Genomic DNA, 18,695 nt, shown 5'->3' on the forward strand with positions numbered 1-18,695 from the left:
AGAGAGAGAAAGGCAGATAAAAAAAAAGAGAAGAGACGGCGTGAAAGGGGGTGGGGGAGTGGTAAGTCCACTACGGGCTCGCCATAGCCCGTGCTACTCGCAAGTTTCTGCTCCGAGTAGCTGAATCTAAAACAACACCAACAGGAATAGGATATGGGAGCAACGGGGCCGATCCCGACCCGCCTATTACACACAAAAATCACAATATCATATTATATCAAATGAACAAATCCTACAGCCTATGTTAGTCGCCAGACCCTCACCAGTCACTGCAAAGTTGGATGAGACTAGCCCTAACCGTCTGGCAAGTAACCTTGAACAGTCAGACATTCTTCTATAAATATAAGATTATAAACGGAATAATATAAACGCTATAAAAAGTTATAAAAATATAATAACATTTTATATTATCCTCATCAATAAGCTCACTGACATTACTGTCATCATTACAACTCTTTATCAAAGGACAAATATCAAAGTCAGGCCTGAACGCTGAAGTATATGAAGGTTTTATATAGACTTATATAGCTATAACGGCAAAGTTATTTGCCGTAGATTTATTTTTATTGTTGTCGGAGGCCGATGTCGAGTTCCGGGGTGTAAACAGAAGACAAACGACTCTGCTGGAACAGATGAACTTGTCGTTTGTTGAGCTCGTTGGAACAATTTAGTAAATGTTTGTTGCAGTTTGTATAGCGATGAAACGTGATGAAATTTTATCTTTTCTCTCTCTTTTCTTCACACACACACACACACACACACACACACACACACACACACACACACACACACACACACACACACACACACAAGAGACAAACAGACAGACAGAATAGTTAGAGAGGACATAATCACCACATACAAGATTCTCAGAGGAATTGACAGTGTAGATAAAGACAGGCTATTTACCACAAGGGGCACACGCACTAGGGGGACACGGGTGGAAATTGAGTGACCAAATGAGCCACAGATATGATAGAAATATTTTTTTCAGTGTGAAAGTGGTTGACAAATGGAATGCATTAGGTAGTGATGTTGTGGAGGCTGACTCCATACACAGTTTCAAATGTAAATATGATAGAGCCCACTAGGCTCAGGAACCTGTACACCAGTTGATTGACAGTTGAGAGGCGGGACCAAAGAGTCAAAGCTCAACCCCCGCAAGCACAAACTAGCTGAGTACACAAACATTATGTTTACACTTGTTTAATTTCTCATTCTCTCACATTCTATTCCAAATTAATCACTATATTTTCTTTCTCACTTCCCACTTACACTCCCACACACTTTCCCCTCCCTCACACTCACGCACTCTCCCACGCACTCACCCACGCACTCTCCAACGCACTCAATCACTAACAATCACATATCTCTCTCTCCTGAGTATGCTTGCCAAGTAAGCGCCTCATCGTTGCCAATGGAAATAATACCTTCCAGCATGTGGACACAAGTCCGTAATTCATTTGGTAATGGCACGGAGCCTCTGACGAGAGGAGATAATTAAGGCACAAGTAGACGTTAGGAGATGAGAAAAAGAGAGAGAGGAGGAGGAGAAACCTCCTGAGAGAGAGGGAGAGAAGAAACCCCCTGAGAGAGAGGGAGAGAAGAAACCCCCTGAGAGAGAGGGAGAGAAGAGGCATGGAACATTGCGTCTCTTACATATTGCGATTGTTTTCCTGCGCATCTCTCTCTTCCTTTGGCTCGTGTTCACCCCCCCCCCCTCCCCCCCCAGGCCCATCTGGCTGAGAGCACCTGGTGTAAACTCCTCGTGGCGTCAGTGACGCTATGAGCACCGTGGAGGGGAGACGTGTGTCTCTCTCGCTCTCCCGCGCCCAGCGACTTAATATTTCTCACTCGCGCTCCGTCCATCGCGTTCAAAACGAAATCTCACGCATAGACACACGCACGCGTGTGACTCTTCCCCGTTCGTGTACGCAAGAAGCAAAGAACGAAAATCCCCCCAAAAAAAACACCTATACAGTTTTTAAACCCTGTAACTCGCCAATAATTAGATTTCAAAAGTGTTTCATGTAAAAATTTAAAATGGCAAGCACTAGATTTAAGGTTAATTATCGCTGCTTTCTCTAATTGCTATATTCGTCAAGAGGCGTAAGCACAAACCTCTGAAATGAGTTCGAGTTTCAGACGTCATTGAGACATATCAAGCAAAAAGTACCTGAAATAAAAAAGTTTTTTTTTCTGCTATTGCATAACTTTTTGATAAGCACAAAGGTAAGTAATTCAAGTTAAGTGCTGTTGTTTGTGTAAATTGTGCTGTTGTGTTTGTAAATTAAGCTTTTGTGTTTGTAAATTGTTCGGTTGTTTGAGCGTAAATGATGCTGTTTTGTATGTAAACTGTGCTGTAGTGTGTAAATTATGCTGTTGTGTGAACAGTGTGCTGCTGTGTTTGTAAATTGAGCTGTTGTATTTGTAAATTGTTCGGTTGTTTGAGCGTAAATAATGCTGTTTTGTGTGTGTAAATTGCGTTGTTGTGTAAACTGTGCTGAAGTGTGTAAATTATGCTTTTGTGTCAACATTGTGCTGTCGTGTAAATTGCGTTGTTGTTTGTAAATAGCTTTTGTTATAGTTGTAAATCATTTAGGTGTTGGTGCAAATTGCGTATTGTTCCAAAACATTACGTGTAAATTACATTGCAAAACTTGTAAATAACGTTAGAAAACGTGTGAATTTTTTTTATAAACTGCGTAAATGTTATTAAACGCGTAAGTTACGTTATAAAATGTGTAAATTTGTGTGAGTCAGGAGACATTTTTTTCAGTGCAGTGTACCTGTGTGTAAATTAAGACGGCCAAATACAAAGCCAAAATGTAAATTGTTTTACGCTATCATTAATCCCACGTAAATATTTGATTTACCTGTATATAATTACTTTGATTTGTTCATGATCACATTTATTATTTGATTTTTATTTGTTTCATTTAATATGAGTTTTTTCATTTAATATGACTTGATCAAAATTAATGCTGCAAAATTAAGAGTACTTAAATTAATTTGTTTATTAATTATGATTATGTAATCATAAATAAATACAAAAATAATTATAATCGTGTTTTATATTTTAAATTGTAATTTCAATGTTTTTGTGTTTCTCTCACAACTGGGCACATCTTATTATATGCATAAATCATATTTATGTGATTTCTCAACAAATAAGAGATATATATATGAGAAAACGTAATAAAAAATCCATATACTAATTTTATATAAATTATGATACAGTATCAGTTACTAATAATGGGATCTTTAGTTACCCATTTTTTTACGTTTTCTTTTTTGTTTTAGAGAAAACCTATTAAACATGGGTGACTAATGAAAAATACCAGAAATGATATCAAATTCAATATTTTTGAATATGTATTCTCTGGTGCAATGATGCCAATATACTCCAAAATATATGCATAATAATAAATGTTATAATTATACTATAATTGCCAGAGATATATCTACTCTTGGCATCTATGGGGATTTATCAGCAAAAATTTATTAAATGAAAATTTATGTTAACCCCCTAAACTGCGGAGTTTTTAAAAAGCACCACATCAAGGTATGCTTGGAAAAAAACAGTTACCAATTCACATGGGGAAAAAAAGTCGAAAATGGCGTGAGGTGCAGAGGAACAAATCGTAGATAGCAACTGGAACAGTGAAAAGATTAACATCTAAAATCAACAATAATTCCACAAAGAACACGCTCCAGAATAGTGTATTGAAGAATAGTGTGATCCGACCACTTCTGTAGAACACTATAACAACATCTTGAGGTTCTCATCAGAACAGATAACCGCACATGAAGTTTTACTGAGGACCCGAAAGCGACTGTAAATTACACTAAGCGAATGAATCCCGATACAAATTTTATCTTGGGTGATGATATTTGAAGGTTGTGGCCCTAGAAAAAAGTCTCCTTTACTATTTGTACATTTTTTACAAGTTTAATATTATTTTCATATATTTTTATTATTATTAGCAAGTTAATTATCCTTATTCATTGGAAGTTGCACCCATAAATGTGACAAATCTATCTTGTGGAAACTGGAAGGGCTATGTATGGATACTCTTCACTCAAGTGCCTATTTTGTTCTCCAGTGCGCACTCAGCGTACAATTACGCACAGGAATCGTTGATCACTACGACGCACTTGTTAAACTAAATAAAAAATATGCTTCTTTAATTTATTTAAAAAGATTTTTTTCAGTGTCAGAGTAGTTGACAAATGGAATGCATTAGGAAGTGATGTGGTGGAGGCTGACTCCATACACAGTTTCAAGTGTGGATATGATAAGAGCCCAGTAGGCTCAGGAACCTGTTAGGGGTTAACAGAGAACATAGAAATTAAGTTGATTTTACATTCTTGTAAAGCCACTAGAAAACATAGCGTTTCAGGCAAATGTTATCTTCTTCTCGTTAAGAGTTGGCAGAAGCTCGTCAATTCGTTTGTAAAATGCTGCATTTTTATTAATTCTTAACATATTGCTGCCTAATCAATACATCAAACACGGTGTCCTAATGCATAAATTTGTTTAAAGACTTTTGTGCATGATCTACGAAATTAAATTACAGCATGAAATTACTAACAAATTCTTGAGTCTCCCCCCCCCATAGTCTTTTATCACAAATTCTTACGTCTATTTTGCTCTTGAAATTTCTTCTCAATATACCTTTGCCCGTGGCACGCAGAACCCATTCATTTCAAAAAAATTTATATAAAACTTTCTGTTATCTGTGAGATATGGTGGAGTGTACTTTTTCCCTCTTAACTTCGTGGCAAACTTTGGGCAGTAATACAAATCTTTTAACTTCACCGCTAAAGATCATACTCTATTATTTTTTTTTAGGTTAGTAGTGTGGTAAGAATTAATTTATCGTGTGGATGAAGGTGGTGATGTGTGTACTCACCTAATTGTGCTTGTGGGAGGGGGAGACTGCCTGGGATTAATTATGACTCTTTGGTATTGTCTCTTTAATCAATTGGTTTCATAAACTATTGTATTTTGGAACGCTATGCGTGTTAGTGGCTTTACATGTAAGAACTCTGTTGTGTGTGTGTGAGTGTATATATATATATATATATATATATATATATATATATATATATATATATATATATATATATATATATATATATATATATATATATATATGAATGAAAACTCACACCCCAGAAGTGACTCGAACCCATACTCCCAGAAGCAACGCAACTGGTAACTACAGGGCGCCTTAATCCGCTTGACCATCACGGCCGTCAAAAGGAAGTGATAGCCGAGGCTATTTGAGCCACTTCCCCGACGGCAACTCGGATGGTAATCTTGGGCATAGCATTTCACCAAATCACCTCATTCTTTGGGGCACACGTGAGGAACACAAATGCGAACAAGCCTGAATGGTCCCCAGGACTATATGCGAATGAAAACTCACACCCCAGAAGTGACTCGAACCCATACTCCCAGAAGCAACGCAACTGGTAACTACAGGGCGCCTTAATCCGCTTGACCATCACGGCCGTCAAAAGGAAGTGATAGCCGAGGCTATTTGAGCCACTTCCCCGACGGCAACTCGGATGGTAATCTTGGGCATAGCATTTCACCAAATCACCTCATTCTTTGGGGCACACGTGAGGAACACAAATGCGAACAAGCCTGAATGGTCCCCAGGACTATATGCGAATGAAAACTCACACCCCAGAAGTGACTCGAACCCATACTCCCAGAAGCAACGCAACTGGTAACTACAGGGCGCCTTAATCCGCTTGACCATCACGGCCGTCAAAAGGAAGTGATAGCCGAGGCTATTTGAGCCACTCGGCTATCACTTCCTTTTGACGGCCGTGATGGTCAAGCGGATTAAGGCGCCCTGTAGTTACCAGTTGCGTTGCTTCTGGGAGTATGGGTTCGAGTCACTTCTGGGGTGTGAGTTTTCATTCGCATATAGTCCTGGGGACCATTCAGGCTTGTTCGCATTTGTGTTCCTCACGTGTGCCCCAAAGAATGAGGTGATTTGGTGAAATGCTATGCCCAAGATTACCATCCGAGTTGCCGTCGGGGAAGTGGCTCAAATAGCCTCGGCTATCACTTCCTTTTGACGGCCGTGATGGTCAAGCGGATTAAGGCGCCCTGTAGTTACCAGTTGCGTTGCTTCTGGGAGTATGGGTTCGAGTCACTTCTGGGGTGTGAGTTTTCATTCGCATATAGTCCTGGGGACCATTCAGGCTTGTTCGCATTTGTGTTCCTCACGTGTGCCCCAAAGAATGAGGTGATTTGGTGAAATGCTATGCCCAAGATTACCATCCGAGTTGCCGTCGGGGAAGTGGCTCAAATAGCCTCGGCTATCACTTCCTTTTGACGGCCGTGATGGTCAAGCGGATTAAGGCGCCCTGTAGTTACCAGTTGCGTTGCTTCTGGGAGTATGGGTTCGAGTCACTTCTGGGGTGTGAGTTTTCATTCGCATATAGTCCTGGGGACCATTCAGGCTTGTTCGCATATATATATATATATATATATATATATATATATATATATATATATATATATATATATATATATATATATATATATATATATATATATATATACAAACACGTGTGTATGTGTGTGTGTGTAAATCACGAAAATTAACACGTGATGAAAAATGTGACAGTGTCAGACCACGAAGGAAGAATTGAAACAGGTATTTCCTTAAGTACTTTCGTATTTAATAATAACCTTCTGAAGATGTATTAAATACGAAAGTACTTAAGGAAATTCCTGTTTCAATTCTTCCTTCTTGGGTCTGACACTGTCATGTATATATATATATATATATATATATATATATATATATATATATATATATATATATATATATATAGGACATGCATGCTGAAGTATGCCCTACAGGTCTCTGTATACCCTGTATTCCCGTGTATGTCCCTAAACTATGGACATGCTTTGCATTCCCGAGTTTGTCCTGCATGCTCCTGTATATCCTACATACACTTGCATACATGTATACCAAAGCAAAACGAGATATTCACCGGTAAACTCACAAAACTCGGGTTAACAGGAAACTCTCTCCCTTGTGCTGTATCCTATTTCAGAGCGATCTAATATTAATGGCAAACATAGTCGTGTTGATCCTACTAAAATATTGAGTTCACTTAGAGAGGGACACTCTCTTTCTCTCTCTCTCTCTCTCTCTCTCTCAAGTGGCTGCATCCTGAACCGCACCCACACTCCACAAAGCCATTTTCAACATTTAATTACGTGTTTATTCGACCTTAATTTCGCTTGCATACTAAGGCTCTTGATGCCTTTGAGTTTTGAGAGAGAGAGAGAGAGAGAGAGAGAGAGAGAGAGAGAGAGAGAGAGAGAGAGAGAGAGAGAGAGAGAGAGAGAGAGAGAGAGAGAGAGAGAGGGAGAGAGGGAGAGAGAGAGACAGACAGACAGACAGGCCGAGGGAGAATAATTCATGTACCAACCAATGCAAATTTGTCCATGAAACTCGTGGATGAAGATTGCTTGCTATTGCACGGGAATTAGACAACATGTATTTTGAGTGGGAATTAGGCACCAGAGCGCCGCGGTCACAACTCTCTGTTGTCTAGCATTTTAAAGCTGGATGTATCAATACAAATTTCTCCTTTCATTATACCCATTCTATGTTGACATCCTAACTATGCATGCCTCCAGTGCGAAGATGCTGGGAGGCGATGCAATACTGCTAAGATGCATCCGAACTTAGGATGAAGCAGAATGCTTAGAGGTTTCATGGGCAACCTACAGAGCTAGGCTAAGCGGTGGCCACAAGACGTCAACACAACCAAAGGCAATGTAATAAGAATCTGAAGAAAATCACTGCCAGTCTTAATGCCAGTACACATAACACCGCGGGGGGCACACACATACAATATTACATCAGCGGTGTGTGCAAAGCAAGTGAGCAGCCTTCAAAACCTTGACAAAGGGAGCATTCTGGACACTGCAGAATACCTGTGTGTGAGACCAGTGCTGCAGTGAGCGACACCGGCAAGCCAGCTCCCACCTCAACAAATTACAGGTCCCAGAACTGAGGGTGTTAGAATGCGAGGAAAGCCGGAGTCAGCTGGTCTATGTGGGCGATGGACCACACTTTCAAATGTAGATTTGATGCACCCCAATGGCTCCAGAATCCAGCTGATTGACAGTTGAGAGGCGGGATCAAAGAGCCAAAGCTCAACCCCCGCAAGCACAACTAGGCGAGTACTTGAAATCAAGGACTTCCAGGAAAAAAACACTCCCGCAAATCTTTATTTTAAGCTGCTGGGAACACGAGTCGATTCAGGGATGATTGTCAAGAGCCCATAAGCTGTTGTTCTCTCTTTATCGAGGCGATGGTCAGGCGGACGGAGAGACGGATGGTCAGGCGGACGGAGAGACGGATGGTCAGGCGGACGGAGAGACGGATGGTCAGGCGGACGGAGCGACGGATGGTCAGGCGGACGGAGCGACGGATGGTCAGGCGGACGGAGCGACGGATGGTCAGGCGGACGGAGCGACGGATGGTCAGGCGGACGGAGAGACGGATGGTCAGGCGGACGGAGAGACGGATGGTCAGGCGGACGGAGCGACGGATGGTCAGGCGGACGGAGAGACGGATGGTCAGGCGGACGGAGTGACGGACGGACGGATGAGTGGATCACTCCTCTGTCCGTCAAAGAGGAGATAAACAGATAAGAGAGAGATAGGGACGGAGACACTACCAATGAGGTTACAGCAGTCAAGAGTAGTTAGTGGCTTTAGCAGCAGGAGGGAGCCGGTCGGCCGAGCGGATAGCACACTGGACTTGTGATCCTGTGGTCCCGGGTTCGATCCCGGACGCCGGCGAGAAACAATGGGCAGAGTTTCTTTCACCCTATGCCCCTGTTACCTAGCAGTAAAATAGGTACCTGGGTGTTAGTCAGCTGTCACGGGCTGCTTCCTGGGGGTGGAGGCCTGGTCGAGGACCGGGCCGCGGGGACACTAAAGCCCCGAAATCATCTCAAGATAACCTCAAGATAACCTGACCTAAACACACACACACACACACACATTACACACTTAAACATTTTTGCTTAAACAAGCAAATGCAAATTACAATCCTCGATGCCTTAAGGCACCCTAAACAATGTGGCCTTCCGGTCCTCATTGCTTTAAGACAATTCAAACAATCTTAATTGTTTTCCAAGTTACAAAAAAGCAATTAAGTTTGGAGGATTACAGAGGTACAAAGAGATGTTTTTCTTGCCCTATTGTTTCCGTCTGTTCCTAGTGAGAGCGTTCTCCTAGTGTTCCTAGTGAGAGCGTTCTCCTAGTGTGTTCCTAGTGAGAGCGTTCTCCTAGTGTTCCTAGTGAGAGCGTTCTCCTAGTGTGTTCCTAGTGAGAGCGTTCTCCTAGTGTTCCTAGTGAGAGCGTTCTCCTAGTGTGTTCCTAGTGAGAGCGTTCTCCTAGTGTGTTCCTAGTGAGAGCATTCTCCTAGTGTTCCTAGTGAGAGCGTTCTCCTAGTGTTCCTAGTGAGAGCGTTCTCCTAGTGTTCCTAGTGAGAGCGTTCTCCTAGTGTGTTCCTAGTGAGAGCGTTCTCCTAGTGTTCCTAGTGAGAGCGTTCTCCTAGTGTGTTCCTAGTGAGAGCGTTCTCCTAGTGTTCCTAGTGAGAGCGTTCTCCTAGTGTGTTCCTAGTGAGAGCGTTCTCCTAGTGTGTTCCTAGTGAGAGCATTCTCCTAGTGTTCCTAGTGAGAGCGTTCTCCTAGTGTTCCTAGTGAGAGCGTTCTCCTAGTGTTCCTAGTGAGAGCGTTCTCCTAGTGTGTTCCTAGTGAGAGCGTTCTCCTAGTGTTCCTAGTGAGAGCGTTCTCCTAGTGTGTTCCTAGTGAGAGCGTTCTCCTAGTGTGTTCCTAGTGAGAGCGTTCTCCTAGTGTGTTCCTAGTGAGAGCGTTCTCCTAGTGTTCCTAGTGAGAGCGTTCTCCTAGTGTGTTCCTAGTGAGAGCGTTCTCCTAGTGTTCCTAGTGAGAGCGTTCTCCTAGTGTGTTCCTAGTGAGAGCGTTCTCCTAGTGTTCCTAGTGAGAGCGTTCTCCTAGTGTTCCTAGTGAGAGCGTTCTCCTAGTGTGTTCCTAGTGAGAGCGTTCTCCTAGTGTGTTCCTAGTGAGAGCGTTCTCCTAGTGTTCCTAGTGAGAGCGTTCTCCTAGTGTGTTCCTAGTGAGAGCGTTCTCCTAGTGTGTTCCTAGTGAGAGCGTTCTCCTAGTGTGTTCCTATTGAGAGCGTTCTCCTAGTGTGTTCCTAGTGAGAGCGTTCTCCTAGTGTGTTCCTAGTGAGAGCGTTCTCCTAGTGTGTTCCTAGTGAGAGCGTTCTCCTAGTGTTCCTAGTGAGAGCGTTCTCCTAGTGTGTTCCTAGTGAGAGCGTTCTCCTAGTGTGTTCCTAGTGAGAGCGTTCTCCTAGTGTTCCTAGTGAGAGCGTTCTCCTAGTGTTCCTAGTGAGAGCGTTCTCCTAGTGTGTTCCTAGTGAGAGCGTTCTCCTAGTGTGTTCCTAGTGAGAGCATTCTCCTAGTGTTCCTAGTGAGAGCGTTCTACTAGTGTTCCTAGTGAGAGCGTTCTCCTAGTGTGTTCCTAGTGAGAGCGTTCTCCTAGTGTGTTCCTAGTGAGAGCGTTCTCCTAGTGTGTTCCTAGTGAGAGCGTTCTCCTAGTGCGTTCTTAGTGATAGCGTTCTAGTGTGTTCCTTGTGAGAGTGTTCTCCTAGTGAGAGCGTTCTCCTAGTGTGTTCCTAGTGAGAGTGTTCTCCTAGTGTGTTCACAATCGACTTGAGAATGGTCCAGGACGGACCGAAACGTCGTCGTCCCTTCACCTTCTAGTGTGTGGTCTGGTCAACATCTACATCTCTCTCTCTCGTGAATGTTGGTAATGTTACATCCAAACTTTGAGTACTGTAGTTTGGAGATGTTAGATAAAGTTGGGCAGATCATTACGCAGCATCAGCAACCAATTAGCGGATTAAATCATAAGATGAACAAGAACCGTCGAGCTCAAGGACAGGACTCTTTCTTCCTCCTTGAGGGCCAGGAAGAAAAGTTCCTCTTGAATAGTTTAAAAAGGTTGGATCGAGCTAAATTTAGTGCTTGGCTTAACTAACGAGTCGAGAAGTGAGAGTAAGTGGCCTTTCCTGGATATAAATGTCTCGGAGAGGAATGGTGGGCTTTACACTTTTGTCTGTGCTAAGGGAACTACCATGGGGGTGGTTCCCTTAGCACAGGGAAATACCCTATACCTTAATGGTAGTATAGTGGGCGCCTTGACTATCTTGTATAGGTATACACATTAGTGTATACTAATGTGTACATGTATTAGTATACTGACAGGTATAACAGTAGCGTCGTTGTCGATGCTTATGTTAACCATGTTCTGGTGGAAGGTGGCTAAGTGCTAAAATCCTGGTTTGTGCCTCGGAGAGGCTACGGGATCCAGTAAGTTCAGTAGAACTTCGGTTTCAACTCTTTTTTAACCCTGTCGTAGCTCAGTCGATTAAGGCAGTGTCTGGGATGCTCCCGGACGCAGGTTCGAATCCTCGTCACGGATTTGTTCATTTAACCATGTTCTCACACTACACACAGCTCCAGTGGGAAAAAGGTTGAGGAGGAACTCACTCCAATATGACAGGTCTATGTCAATAAGGAATACTCTAACTCTTAGTCTGAAAGATCCAGGTCTGTTAGGTCTTAGTCTGTTTAGGTCCAAGACATCACTAAAAAGGAAGGTGAACTGCTATGTTACATGTTATGAAGAGGTCAAAAACTTCATAATCGATCCATCCTATTAAACTCTTTTTAACATTAACTTCCTTTTGACGGTCCACAAGATCTAGAAAAAATAAGTCCTAGAAGGCATAATCAAGAGCAGCGTGACCACTACCAACACTAACAAGCTTAAGATAACCGCACAGTTGCTTAGATGCAACATTCTAGATATCATAAAAAACACCTGGAAATAGATAATTGTCATCAATTCCTTCGCATCGACTTGGGGGACTGTCTGCCCCAACATTCTCAATATGTAGGTAAGACGCCAACCTTTGAAGGCCTCTGGCATTGGATATACAATATTCTCTCAAAGAACACATTATATCTACACACAACCAGACCACCAGAGAGATCCTGACCAACAACACAGTAATCAATAGATACAACGAAAGTAAATGGGACATAGACGAAGCACTTCAAATCAAGCACTCTCCTCCAAATATCAACAGAGAGCTTATATTTAGATATATATGTAGTTCACATCTCACCCACTGTCTAAGACAACATCAAATTGTTAAAATCTCACTTCATCTCATCCTACATGGTCATACTGAGGCTTAAGATCATTTTTATCCACTACTCCTCTGCCTCCTAAAATTTTGAGAGCTTCCACGAACTGTATCATTAAATGCTAAATTGTCAAATGAATTTTATAGTTAATTTTCCATTTTCATTCCTAAGCGAAGAACAGCTATATTTATAAATTAGAATGTCTGCTCAAGATTAGAGGCCAGATGTTTGAGGCTAGCTTCACACAATTTTTTGCAGTAATTACTGTTGGGTACGTGACCAGCATAGCCAGTTCAAATTCGGTACCATTTAAACGAGCACAGTATGGCAAAGTGCCATAGGGACCCATGTGAACCTCTGGGGAACACTGGGACTGACTAGACCTTTAAAATGTTATAAAAACAAAATTTACAAGAATTTGTTCTTCATACTAGATAACCAAACATTATATGCTGATGTCTGCAAAACTGTCAAAATAATTCTACAAATGCTAACTCTGGCTACACCAGACACACATATATTGATGAATACATTATGTATTGAAGACGATTAAAGTAATGATGAGAAGGTCGTGAATGGTAGGGAAGGTGGTGAGGAGTAGCGAAGGCGGTGAAGATAATATCTCCAGATGCAGTACCTGGCAGTGCCCAGGTAGTGACGATGGTTACAGTGATACAGATGGCCGTGTGTTGTGTACATGGCTACAGTGACGAAGATAGTGTGTGGTGAAGATGTGGCCTGCGTCACCCGAGCAACGACGAGTACCCCCTCGAGTCTGTCTGTCTCTCTCTCTCTCTATATATATATATCTATATATATATATATATATATATATATATATATATATATATATATATATATATATATATATATATATATATATATATATATATATATATATATATATATATATATATATATATATAGACAAGTGAAACAAATATAGAAAAAGCTTTTATAATAATGAGAGGTAAATGGAGAACGCTTGGTAAAGCCAGAGAGGAGAAAAACCCGGTGAGATTAAGTGGGCGAGAATCTCCGACACAACACGCTCTCTTGCTCTGAGAGAGAGAGAGAGAGAGAGAGAGAGAGAGAGAGAGAGAGAGAGAGAGAGAGAGAGAGAGAGAGAGAGAGAGAGAGAGAGAGAGAGAGAGAGAGACACAGACAGACAGACAGACAGACACAGAGAGAGCGTCGTAAGGCATCCAGCAGTTTCATCACACACTACCTCCCACTCCATTGTTAAAGAGGTAGAAGCAGCAAGAACAGCAGTGTAGCAGCTGTAGCATCAAGAGTGACATCTATAACACCAGCAATATCATTACTAACAGCACTGACAGTAACAACAGCACCAGATAGCAGTAGTAATGATAAGAGGTAGTACTAGCAGCAACATATATGAGTACCAGGAGTTCTTTAATATAGATGGAAAGAATTCAACTCTTTGACAAACGTGACAAAACAGAGAAGCGAAGCCCAAGTCACGATTCATTTTTCCGACTCGACCCGAGCTGACGATAGAGGAATAAATACCCAACACAGTTTTCCTTGTGTGGAGGAAAACCTATTCCACTTTTTCCTTGTGTGGAGGAAACCCTATTCCACTTTTTCCGTTGAAAATAGGGCATGGGCGATAAATTAAGAAGAACGAGGGGAGAGAGGGAATTATCAGAAGTGTCAAGCCATTACGACTATATAGCACTCGGAAGGGGTCAGGATAAGGAATAGGGATGGGACGGGGGAAAGGAATGGTGCCCGACCACTTGGACGGTCGGGGATTGAACGGCGACCTGCATGACACGAGACCGTCGCTCTACCGTCCAGCCCAAGTGGTTGGGCAAGAGAAATACGGATAGATAGATGGATAAAAAGGAACCAATTTTTGTATTGGGGGAAAATAATACATGTCAACGAATGTATGAGTAATGGAGTCCTTTCCTTTCCAGATGGAGGGAGTGCCGTACGAGGTGCTATGGTGCCAGTGCCAGGGCAACGCGAGTGCCACGCCCCACCAGCTCCTCATCCACGAGCAGATGACCAAGATGCACGCCGACGCCCAGCAGCACGCCCTCTGGTACGTGGGCGTGGTGCTGACGCTCTACCTCCTGGGGCTGGTGGTCATCATCAGGAGGTCCGGACGGAGCGAGAGACACACCGCCGTCTCGGCTCTCTCCTTCTGCTTCTCCCGCGTCGCTGCCTCCGTGTCAAGACGCAGCGCCAGGAGCAGCACAAGGGACACCCAGCACAGGGATCCAGCTTCTAATCCCCGTTCAGGGTCTCGACATCACCAGAAGCAGCAGCAGCAGCAGGCTGTGCCTGGTCCCTCCCTCCAGCTGCACTTGATAGCTGCTAAGGAAGAGCGGGAGATTAGCGAATCTTGTCTGACAACAGTGGCCTAGCATCCGGTGGTGCGTGGCACTGCCTGGCAGGTCCCGACACACGCCGAGGTGCCCGAAGGACAGTAGCGGCGCCAGTGGACCGACGGGCAGCGAGAGGGGGCTCCTAGGGATGAACCCACGGTAACTATCGGCAAGAATGTTCCCTCCGCTTGCTGCTTCGGGGTATTGGAAGCCTTGGAGGTGTTCTGGTGTCCAGCTGCTCTTGATGGCGCCTACTGTCCTCTAACCCTTGGTAGTGATCTGAACTGTTTCTTGACCACTGTAGGGGTCAATATTCTAAACTATATACAGAAAACTTTTTTGCATCTCATTCCCACAGTGGTTATGGATGTAAACTGTGCCGACTGAGCTTCCAATGGTCAAGAACACCACTGTAAACAGTGTACCATGACGTCCAGCGGTTGAGTCTGGTGTACGAGGTCGTACAATACCTACCGAAATATTTTCAGAGTCCATTAAAGTTTTGGACCGTAGTTGGAGAACAGAGTAGCCCTTAATTTTGATTTTGATTTTTGTAATCTTCGTGATATTTTTCCCCATTTACCATTTTTGTGGATTAGGAGCCACAGGAATATCCTTGGAATACCGACTTGTCTCTGGCCAGTCGCCTGGCTGTGCTCGATGAATCCCGAATTGATGAGTAGAACATTCCAGAAACCACTACTGCTGGGGGGCCAGCTTTTGTGGTCTTCACATCTCTCTAATACTCATCGATAGACACAGTCTAGTGAAACATCACCTGAGAGACCACAGCTCTTGGGTCGGCCTCAGCCACCCACCCTGCTGAGAGCAGCACTCTTCACTCTCACACTGATGCCAGCAGAACACACTACCAAGCACGTCATACAACACATGACATACACCAACTGCCATACGCTAAGAAAGGATAAAATTGAATTACCTGTATGTGTCAACGTACCGCCCAATTAGAGGCTCAATAAACCGCGTATGGTCGAGTAAGACTTTGGTAAAAATTTAAACCAATAGACCATCAATACAATAACATAACGTGACGAGTAGATGGTTGACTAATTTCGACAGGTGAGTCGAATTATTAATTACGCCCTGAGCTGATTACTTAAGCCACGTAAGACAGGGGGGCCAGAAGCCTCATAACTAGTATTCAACGTGATTGGCCGTTTGATTGATTGATTATTTGATTGACCGTCTTGCTGAGAACTTCTTGCAATCCCATACCAACCGGCCCAAAGCAACTGGTTCAAATCTGTCTGCTCTCTAATAAATCTGGTCCAAATCTGCCCGCTCTCTAAAAAAGGAAAAACCGCTCTTTTCCAACACAGTATACTTGATCAGGCTGGAAAGTCAAGATGAAGTAGTGAATATGGTTATTTTTTTACACATTTAATAGATTTAGCTTGTACAATGTGATATATATATATATATATATATATATATATATATATATATATATATATATATATATATATATGTCGTACCTAGTAGCCAGAACTCACTTCTCAGCCTACTATTCAAGGCCCGATTTGCCTAATAAGCCAAGTTTTCCTGAATTAATATATTTACTATAATTTTTTTCTTATGAAATGATAAAGCAACCCTTTTCTCTATGTATGAGGTCAATTTTTTTTTATTGGAGTTAAAATTAACGTAGATATATGACCGAACCTAACCAACCCTACCTAACCTAACCTAACCTATATTTATAGGTAAGGTTAGGTTAGGTAGCCAAAAAAAGCTAGGTTAGGTTAGGTTAGGTAGGTTAGGTAGACGAAAAAACATTAATTCATGAAAACTTGGCTTATTAGGCAAATCGGGCCTTGAATAGTAGGCTGAGAAGTGCGTTCTGGCTATTAGGTACGACATATATATATATATATATATATATATATATATATATATATATATATATAGTTAAAACTACTTTTTTTAAATAGAACCGATCAGCAAAATAAATATCAAAAAGACTGTATAATGTCCTAAAAACTGACTTGAGGTGAAAAAAAGGAGATTGTGAATTTATGAGGAAAGGATCACAATGTTATATGTACGTCGTAGAGCGTTATAAAGACGTAATGCACGTTAAAATAACGCAATATTTACGTTACTTGGTGTTGAAGGACGTTACACAACCCAAGTGAACTTTCCACACAACATCCTGGTTCTTAAGGAATCCCTTAAAATAAAATAATAAATGTAACTTTTTTATTAATATCTTTTGTGTTTTATTGACCGATCTGTAAAATTTAAGGAGATAGTAATGTTGCCGAAACACTACAGTCATCTCGAGGTAAAATGTGTTTCTGTATTTATTGAGCTTTCATGAAATATTTAGACGTTTGACACAACTGTAAACAATACTATGCACTTCAAACTGGTAAACAACACTTCATTGCAGACAAACTAACAAAGCAAACTGTCATTACAGAGATAACAAGAAGACAAGGAGACACAGTGAGGAAAAAATGGAAAAACAGATGAAGACAAACAAAATTTCCTTTTTTCTTGCTTTTCTTTTAAGTCTTATGAAGATGGAAAAGTTTGGAATAAGAAATTTACACAAAAAGCAAAACAAATTTCAATAAAAGAATAGAGTTTCCTCTATTCTTTTGAATAGAGGAACAATGAAATGACGGGTGAGTGAATAAGAGGATGAGAGAGGGAGCCGGAGATTGGACTCAACAGAGCTGCATGTATGTACATCCATGCATATATGCATGAATGTGTGTATGTGTGTGTGTGTGTGTGTGTGTGTGTGTGTGTGTGTGTGTGTGTGTGTGTGTGTGTGTGTGTGTGTGTGTGTCGGTTTACAGAACTGTGGTTTATTTTCCAGTCTATCCATCAACAAGATTTATCCTCTCCTCAGTCATCCATCACAATATGACTGAGCACCCAGCCAGCCACAGTTAAATAGTGACAGACCAGAGAGAGAGAGAGAGAGAGATTTAATTTTACTTAAAATATACACACAAACCACAAATTCCTAAACAGATACGCCAAGGCTGAAGGGAGAACAAAAAAAACAGTGAGACACAATCATCCCACACCTGTTTGCATACCAAAAAAAGCCTGCCACACCTGTTCCCACATATCTGCAGTACACCAAACCACTTAAGCCACGACTCCTCTACAGGCTGTATACAGGGCACAAGTTACCGTCCTCCAGTTAACTCTCCCCAGGTAAAACAACTGCCTATAATCACACACAGAGATCACACTAACGTGATGTATCAAATGAACAAATCCACAAGAACTTCGGTTTCAACCCTTTTACCCTGTCGTAGCTCAGTCGATTAAGGCAATGTCTGGGATGCTCCTGGACGCAGGTTCGAATCCTCGTCACGGCCCTTGTGGATTTGTTCAACTGCCTATAATCCATTACATTAATGATTATAGATCCTTACTCGTTATATTCACCATATGCACCTTTCCATTACACCAGGACATTAATGGGGCTCGGTCTCGGCCCTGCAATGCCCAGGAAGTCGAAGGTGGGTAAATAATTTCATAATAGATTTGACAAAAAACTATAATTTTAAGGAATAGAGAATGGCCACAGATAATCATCCGTCTGAAAGGTGAGTCATCCACCTCAAAGGTGAGTCATCCATCTCAAATCATAAAATTAAGAGTTGGGATGAGTTTCAGGCGCAGATTACACAAATATACATATTAATGAGTCTGGATGGATATACATAGGTATGAATAAGCCTATAATGCCTTTATGCAACTATGCTCGCCGTTCACGGAACCTTATTGCGACCCTTGGCGCTGTTTTAGTCCACTGTTGAACCTATTGGGTCTATCAACCTGGGTAAATACTGGATTGGAAACAAGGTTCTTGAATTATGGAACGAAACCGCTGGATAACACAAAATACGCGGGATCGTTGGAGTATTTCAAGTGTAGGTCATACACGAATCACCTTAGCTGGATGTAAATAGGAGTTGCCTCGTATTATTAAGGTCACCAAAACAGCTTATTACTGAACAACCAGGGAGTATATATTGATCAGTCCTGA

At 42.0% G+C, this 18,695-nt stretch overlaps 2 protein-coding genes across 2 annotated transcripts in view; both read left to right on the forward strand.

Annotated features, from left to right (window-relative positions):
- The window catches only part of LOC138359531 (clumping factor A-like), a 32,415-nt gene extending 23,716 nt beyond the window's left edge, over positions 1-8,699 (forward strand). Inside the window, exon 3 of the mRNA XM_069318869.1 lies at positions 8,362-8,699. Within this exon, the coding sequence (XP_069174970.1) occupies positions 8,362-8,699 (338 nt within the window). The remainder of the gene's footprint in view (positions 1-8,361) is intronic.
- LOC123773987 (uncharacterized) lies at positions 1,789-16,417 on the forward strand. The gene is made up of 2 exons (XM_045768019.2): positions 1,789-2,232; positions 14,246-16,417. Exon 2 carries the CDS (start codon positions 14,246-14,248, stop codon positions 14,696-14,698), a length of 453 nt encoding a protein of 150 aa, XP_045623975.1. The 5' UTR covers positions 1,789-2,232; the 3' UTR covers positions 14,699-16,417.
- The last annotated feature ends 2,278 nt before the right edge of the window (positions 16,418-18,695 follow it).

The sequence above is a fragment of the Procambarus clarkii genome, chromosome 91 (assembly GCF_040958095.1).
Source record: "Procambarus clarkii isolate CNS0578487 chromosome 91, FALCON_Pclarkii_2.0, whole genome shotgun sequence".
In the NCBI taxonomy this organism is placed as follows: domain Eukaryota; kingdom Metazoa; phylum Arthropoda; class Malacostraca; order Decapoda; family Cambaridae; genus Procambarus; species Procambarus clarkii.